At 42.2% G+C, this 8,381-nt stretch overlaps 1 protein-coding gene across 1 annotated transcript; it reads right to left on the bottom strand.

The window, feature by feature from the left end:
- Positions 1–264: 264 nt before the first annotated feature.
- On the bottom strand, positions 265–2,343 carry LINGO2 (leucine rich repeat and Ig domain containing 2). Its single transcript, XM_005432940.4, has one exon. The coding sequence runs from the start codon at positions 2,309–2,311 to the stop codon at positions 491–493; it is 1,821 nt and encodes a 606-aa protein (XP_005432997.2). The 5' UTR covers positions 2,312–2,343; the 3' UTR covers positions 265–490.
- Between the last annotated feature and the right edge of the window lie 6,038 nt (positions 2,344–8,381).

Here is an 8,381-nt window from a genome sequence, read left to right as displayed (position 1 = left end):
AAAAAAACCCAACCAATTTTTTGTGGTGTTGAACCAGCTAGAAGGGGTGATGCAAGGTTTTACCAAATGAGATCTATAGATACAAATTTCACTGTAGAGTATGTTTTAGACAAATGTGTCTTTTTCTTTAAGAACATAAATCCTACACTGTAGGCTTTTTTTTTTTTTTCTTTTTTTCTTTTTGTAGTGGTAGAAAATGTTGAACAATTGTCCATGAGCATGAGCCAGCGGTTCATTGCTGATATCCCCAGAATGCCTATATTTGCAATGCAAACAGTTAGTACAATTTACCAGTTCTATGAAAGGCCCTGACATATATGCCTCAAGGTCTGGAGGCTCTGCTGTATAACCACAAAAAGTCTTTCCATTTTCATGTAACCTTTTGATACAGTGACAGCTGCATTAAGCTGCTTCTGCCTAGCAATTCCACATGCCAGGCTGGTTTAATTGGTTTTAATGCCACAGAAAAAGCACTGCTAGCAGAATACCATCAAATCATTTTCATATTGAACCTTCGTGGTCCAGCAACCTCCCCTTCAACCACAGCACCATTGTTTTTGCGAGGGACATATTCAAGGTCAATGCTGGTTTTGTGTTTGCCTTTCCCTCGGCTCCACACAAAAAGAAGGAGGAAACAGAATAAAACCACTCCGAGGAATGTGAAACAGCCCATAGCTGTGGACACCAATATTGTCTTAAGGTCCAGAGAGAAGGTGTTCACATTAGTTCCGTTGGAACTTGTGTCATTGGAGTCTGTCATATACATAGGGGTCCTGTTGGCATAAAGGAAACGGTCTGAAGTAAACCCCTTTACTGTAAGGGAGGCCGAATAGGTGTCATTCCCAGCTGCATTACTTGCAATACAAACATAGATCCCAGTGTCCTGGTCTTGAGCAAATCGGATCTCCAGGGTGCCATCTCCCAGCACAGTGGCTCTTCCGTTCGATTTAGTTGTGATCAGCCTGCGACGGGGGGTAACCCAGGATATGGTAGGCTGTGGATCCCCATCAGCATTGCACATCAGCTGCACCGTCTGCCCTTCCTCCACTACCAAGTACTGCAGCTTCTTGTCTTGTATCTTGGGCTTCTTACAGGTGAAGTAAAAAGAAAGAGCTGTGCTGTGGAAGTCTTTGAATGACCTCTCTTTGACACTGTCTGGGCCAGCACACATCGGTGGCTGGCCTCCAAACTGCAAAGTGGGCTGCCTCTGTAAAATCCAAAGGAGACGGCAGTCACAGGCCAGGGGGTTGTTGTTGATGCAGAGGACCTCAAGGCTTTTGGGGGAGTGGAATACATTCTCTTCTAGGGTTTCTAGCAGGTTTTGGGACACATTAAGCACACGTAAGAATCGGAGCCCTTGGAAAGCATGTGATTCAATGGTACGTAGTTGGGCCCCCACCACATGGAGCTCCTGCAGCCGCACTAAATCTGAAAGCATGCCTGCTTCGATGGTGCTGATCGGGTTGTAAGAGAGGTTTAGATGTGTCAGGTAAACCAGATGCTTAAAAGCAGAGTAAGGTACCGCAGACAGGTTGGTGTTGGTGATGGAAAGAGAAGTAAGGTTGAGACCGTACAGGCTGTTGGCAGGTAGCATGTCCAGGAGGGGCCAGGCCTCTATCTCTAGGTCTTTCAGGCGAAACAGTCTTTTAAAGGCATACGCCGGCAAAGCATTGATGTTGAGCTGTTTCAGATGCAGACTAATGAGGTTGTGGAGGTGAGAAAGAGCTTCTGTTGGTACAGCTGTGAGGTTGCATCTCTCCAGGGTGAGCTGCTCCAGGCTAAGGAGTCCACTAAAGGCCCTGTGTGATATATAAACCAAATCATTGTCCCCAACCTCCAAGGACTTTAGGTTATGCAGATCTTGGAACATGTAGTCCAGCAAAATGACAATCTTGTTTTCACTTATATCAAGCTTGGTTAAATTTGACAACCCAGTGAACACCCCAAGGGGGACCAGCTTCAGACGGTTTCCTTTCAGCCTCAGGGAGCGCAAGTTGAAGAGGTTGTTAAAGGCTCCGGGCTCCACATTGGCGACTATATTGTCACTGAGGTCGATCTCCTCCAGCAAAGGGTACGATGTGAACTCCTCAGGGTTGACGCTCTTCAGTCGGTTCTTGCTGAGGTCCAAGATTTTGGTCTCAATGGGAATGCCCTCTGGGATGGACATTAGCCGCCTTCGGTGACAGCTGACAGACTTGTTCTGTGCTGAGCATTCACAGCGGGCTGGGCAGCTGGCAGTGGGGCCTGTGAAGACTAGCAGCACAGCCAGACCCAGGAATGGCTGCCAGCATGATACAGCTGTGTGACGCATGACTCCACTGATCCGGTCTAACCCTCCGTCACGGGCCTGTGGAGATAAGGATGGGAAAGAGAAGAAATTCAGTCTGCAGCAAAAGGAGCTCTCTGCCAATTTTACAGTACTATTTCAAAGCAGTAACATATGTTTTCATTTGAAACAAAACAATGAAACCTATTGTGAGTGGCAGCGGCAACAAAAAAGCAGATTTTCCTTCACTATCATTTTTTTTTTATCAGAGGATTTGTTTATCTGGTATTTTTCCTCCAAACACTGGAGAAGACAAAACAGCTTTTCCTACTGCAAACAGTAAAGGTTAGGTTTTACTTTTTTCTCACTTTCAGCAGGTGTCCTCAAGGCAGTGCTATAGCTAATGAATGTGGAGATAAACACTATACAATCTGCAAATAGAGCTAATCGCATTTGTGGTAAGTTTACAGCATTGGGCCTCTGTGAAGTGATACGAAACTAGGCTTTTGCCTTTCCTATTCACATCAGTGTTTTAAGGCAATCCTTAATGATGTATTACTTTCAAGGAAAGGAGATCTTTGACAATGAAAAGATTCTTTTTAACATTTATTGCATACATTACAGCTATAAATAGATGGAGCTTGTTTGCAGGTACACATACACAATGGCTCAGATGAGGAAGGAAGAGCTTATGCATCTCTGATTAGAATTGATTATTTGCTTTTACTGCACAGAGGGATTTTATGTGATTTTTAGAAACAAAGACCTGAGAAGAGTTTACAGAATACATCTTTGTACTTCCAAGGCATGTAAACTAGCACTGAGGGAGAGAAAAACAAGACGAGCTGGCTGTGTTTAAGCAGTACAATGTCCAAAAAAGCACAACAGATTCCACGGAAATCACAGTTAGTAGGAGATTTATTCATTCCTGCCTTCACGTTAAAAATGAGAATAGTAGAAGACAAGATAACCTCTGTTAAATTAACTACCCCTCTCTAAAGGCTGTACTTTACAAGTTTAGTCACCAAAGGCAGGAGGCTTCTTCAAGGGTAGCTACTAAACCAAGACATTCGAGAACCTATTTCAAAAGAACAAAAAAAAAAAAAAAAGAAAAAGAATATAGATGTTCATCAAAGGAAGCTCTGTCTAAGACACTTGCAGAGTAAGGCACGCTGCAAGCAAGGACTATGGAAGTGCTTTAACTCCTGTAGTACAGCCAGCTTGATGAGGCCAAGTGGTAGTACTGGGAGTTTGGCTTCTTAACATTAATAAACCTCACAAGGTGCTTCAGGCATTGTGAGGCCTTTTCCATATTGGTTAATTTGGGCTTCGTTTTAGTTGTACTTGCAAAATTATTTGCATAACTCTTGCCGGTAACTTCCTTTGAGATCTGGACAGATGCCTATTGCCCAGCTGGTTCTACCCACAATGACAAAATTACCCAGTGGCCAGTCATTCACTGCCTGACACACATCTTTGGGCTTTGAGAATTATCTGGCTAATGCTTAATTTTTCAGCTTAAATTTGAGTCAAGTTTTGTTCATCTGTGCGCAGTCACATGCATTGTGACTTAAGCAGAGAAGGATTTATAGGTTTAAACAAATATATTATATCAAAATTTATGATGCAATCAGACAGTTATTTTCACAAATAAGCTGTTTCAAGCAGATAAAAATAATATTGAGTAAACCCAGACTGATGAAGAAGAAACTCCCACCAGTAATTCTGCTGCAACACCACTGCACTTCCATGACAAAAATAGGATGTGATAACTCACCAAATCATCCTACCTGAGAGAGAAGGGTTGCCCTTCCAGACTGTGGATGATCAAAAGGGTGGGGATTCAACATACAAGAAAAAGAGCAGATACTTGGATCTGCTGATCTTACTGTATCATTAACAATTTTCAATAGTAACTGGGTGGTTTGGATTGTAAGCATTAGTATTATTGTAAACTGGACTAAGTAATAAACAGCTGTTGTGCTTTGAGTGTTAAAAACTTACTTGGGTGAACAAGAAATTCACTTGGAACTGCATATAAATTGTGCTTTTTGACTGCTCATAAGTGAATGGTGCATATACTACTCCTCTCTTAACTCTGTGGAAGAATCTCACTCTTGACTGATGTGGCTCCTTCCTTCCACTCTGACACTTCTATGAAGAGACTAATAATATTGCATATAAAATCGCATGCTGGTTTCACAATGTAGTCTGGGGACTTGGATGAAGACTATTCTTTATTATACTACCTACAAAGGCACATTTCAGCGTTGTCCTAGGAGGACAACCTGCTGAGATTAATTTAGTTTCCCTTTAAGTTGTAGTGTTGCAAGTAACTATTGCTAGTTATGTCCAGCTGTGACAAAGGTTTTCAGAAATAAACTTCACTTCATTAGGCACCAAGTTAAAACTAGAAATCTATTGAGGTTTCTGAGTTAGGTGTTTGCAATGAATTCAGATCAAAGGGGCTTGCGGGTGCTCTGGGCATTACTTTCAGAGCTCAGTCTGTGAGGTTAGCACTTTTATGCTGATACTTTTAGCACACAAGGAATTAATTTCTTACCTTAGTCACCTACTGTATGAAGCATAAAGTAAATAGGTTCAGTGGAAGACAAGCATCTCTGGAGTGTTCATTTTATATAGCAAAATTATGAGATGCTTTTTTCAGCTATCCAAGCCACTGGTAACTAAAATTTTTGAGGAGTATAAAGTAGATGGACTGTATAAAAAAATGATAGAAAGGATTTTTTTTTGTGGTTGGAATAAAATTAAGTAGTGTTAATGCAGCACTTTAAACGGTAAGAGTTGCCTTCTGTAAAAGCATGTCCACACAGATGAAGACAGGAATGCATATATCTATAAGGATGTGTTCATGTATGTATGTCTATGCATTTGCAGGCAAGCAAGATTCAGAACTGAGATTTAAGCTGGAGTAAAGTACACATCAATATGGAAAAATAATAAATTATATTAAATTGCATGTCAGAAACCCAAAGATTACTTGGGTTGCTAAGTACAGGTTAGAAGAAAACATAAATTAAATTGACTTTTTCAATTTACATTTGATTTACATTCAGATTACATTTACTGTGCCTAGTTCTGGGCCCCCCAGTTCAAGAGAGACAGGGAACTATAGGAAAGGGTCCAGTGGAGGGCTACCAAAATGGTGAGGGGACGGGCCCATCTCCCTTATGAGGACAGGCTGAGAGAGCTGGGCCTGTTCAGCCTGGAGAAGAGAAGGCTGAGAGGGGATTTTATCCATACATACAAATATCTTAGGGACGGGTGTCAAGAGGATGGGGCCAGGTTGTTCTCAGTGGTGTCCAGTGACAGGACAAGGGGCAATGGGCACAAACTGCAGCACAGGGAGTTCCATCTGAAGATATAGAGGGACGTTTTTACTTTGAGGGTGACAGAGCGCTGGGACAGGCTGCCCAGAGAGGCTGCGGGGTCTCCTTCTCTGGAGACATTCAAAATTCACCTGGACGCAATTCTGTGCAACCTGCTCTAGGTGAACCCGCTTTAGCAGGAGGTGGGACTGGATGACCTCCAGAGGTCCCTTCCAACCCTGACCATTCTGCGATTCTGTGATTCTGTGACCCAGATGATACTACTGTCCTTTCTGCTAAGCACATCTGCTACTACACCCTTAGCTTTGAACTGCTTTGTGCAAAAACGACTTTATCTTCATTATGCAGAAAATGTAACCTTACTTCATTGTACAAATAATGAAAAAAAGGTAAAAAGGTCTAGCAAAGGAACTACGAGTGACTTAAAAGATTTCTGACTCTGCAGGACAAGGTGAATGTTGGGAGAGGCCTACAGTGAACTTTGGCCAGCTATTGCATGTGGTCCAGTGAGAGCTTAACAGATGTGACAGGACATGCCTGGTAACATCACTAGCAGGGCCTCCCTTGGGCCTTCAGTGTGAGAACATTTTGAAAGGATACATCTTCATCCCCAAAGCATATTTTGTGTTAGTGTGTTCAGCATCACTTATTGTTATATATCCATTAAACAATGCCACTGTTTAAAAATCTGAATGAAATTATGTAATTAAAACAAATTTCTCACAAGATGATTTTGTGCAGTGTAAAGTGATTTCCACTATTTCTTTAGACTTGTGGAATGTTAATTCATTGGCAACCTCACTAACACTGTGCTGAGCTATCAATGTCACTGTTCAACATGACATCTTTCATTCCTGCTCAAACAATCAGCACTACATACTTTACCCTTTGTCAGTGTATGAATTCCCTCTAAACATCTGCAGGATTACCTCATTATCCTCCTTTGCATTGCTCTGTACAACTTTTCTTCACTGTGATACATACAAGAAAGTAAAGTGCAGGCATTTAAGTATATATATATGTATATACACATAAGCTAAAAGTATAATCTTTCTGTGCTCTGATTGAACTATGCCTTGCACTGTGGGGTACTTCTGTAAAATTATAGCTTGTTAGCACAAATATTTTAATAAAATAATTACAAATTATGAACTGGTGGGTTGTATATGCTTGAATGTGAATAAAACCATGCAAAATTGTTTTTCCAAAATTTCTGGGCTGTTTATCGCACTTTGATACACTCTGGAAAATGAAATATAGTAAGGAATTCCTAATTAAAATTCACTAAATACCTCCTTTTTTTCTTTCTCTGGCTTTGTTTCTTAAGTTCAAAGTTAAGATTCAAGTTACTTTTGGCTGATACTCTTTTTCAACATGGGACCTCAGTCAAAGTTCAACTATGTAATTAAGAAAGCTCATTAAATTTATTAGCTAATAGTTCTGTGTGATCTCACCCAAACCAGCCATCTCTACTGCTTTGAAATGCAAATCATTTTGCACAAAGTTCTGTAGCTTTGAATTGCCCATAAATGCTTTATAAGAGTTTTTACCAGTACCCCATAGCTTTTAAACTAAAGAACTATAATAGAAAATCAACAGAAAGCAACCCAATGCTTGCTCAGAATGCTGTGCAATGCTGAATATCATAAATAGGAATGTGTCAAGCCATGCAAATGTGCTATACATTGTATCACTTCTCCCTCTCCCTTAGCCTAATTCTGAAGCCTTTATAGCTGAAAACTAGAGTGCACTCCACCTGGCTCCTTTCCTTGTCCAATCTGATGTTCTAGGAACAGTGTGGGACCAGGCTTTAGAGAGGAGAGGTGAGCGTTGCAAGATCTGTTTCTGTCATTAGCTGCATGTTTGATGCTTCAGCTCAGTAGTTTTGATCTTGCCTTTCCCTCCCCTTCTCCCAGCCTTTCAGACAATTAAAAAAACCAGTGGATCATCAGAGATAAACTTTCTAGGATGAATTGTTGCATGACATGTATCTTACTTGTACTGATTATTCACCAGAATGCTACCAGCTAATCCTGAGAACCCAGTGAAGTCCCTATTTTAAACATGTGTGGTCGGCTGACCCTGTCTGGATGCCAGGTGCCCACCAAAGCTGCTTTATCACTCTCCTCCCCAGCTGGGCAGGGCAGAGAAAATATGGAAGGCTTATGGGTCAGTATAAGGGCAGGGAGATCACTTGGCAATTACTTTTACAGGCAAAACAGACTCGACTTGGGGAAAATTATTTAAATTTATTACCAATCAAATCAGAGCAGGATAATGAGAAAATAAAAACCAAATCATAAAACACCTTCCCCCCACCCCTCCCTTCTGCCCAGGGAGAATTTTTCTATTTTCTCCCCACAAGCGGTGCTGGGGGATGGGGAATGGGGGCTGAGTTCAGGCCATCACATGTTGCCTCTGCTGTTCCTTCCTCACCAGGGGAGGCTCCTCACACTCTGCCCCTGCTCACCATGGGGTCCCACCCACAGGACACAGACCTCCACAAATTTCTCCAGCATGAGTCCTTCACCAAGGTTACAGTTCTTCATGAACTGCTTCAGCATGGGTCCCTCCCATGGGGTGCAGTCCTTCAGGCACAGCTGGCTCCAGCCTGGGTCCCCTGCGGGGTCACAAGCCCTGCCAGCAAACCTGCTCCAGCCTGGGCTCCTCTCCCCAGGGGGCCACAGGTCATGCCAGGAGCCTGCTCCATATCAGGCTTCTCATGGGTCACAGTCTACTTCAGACATCCCTGTACCCTGGGTCCA

The sequence above is a fragment of the Falco cherrug genome, chromosome Z, assembly GCF_023634085.1.
Source record: "Falco cherrug isolate bFalChe1 chromosome Z, bFalChe1.pri, whole genome shotgun sequence".
Taxonomy (NCBI): Eukaryota; Metazoa; Chordata; class Aves; order Falconiformes; family Falconidae; genus Falco; species Falco cherrug.
Note: the sequence above shows the minus strand (reverse complement) of the source record. Positions and strands in the feature narration are given on the sequence as shown.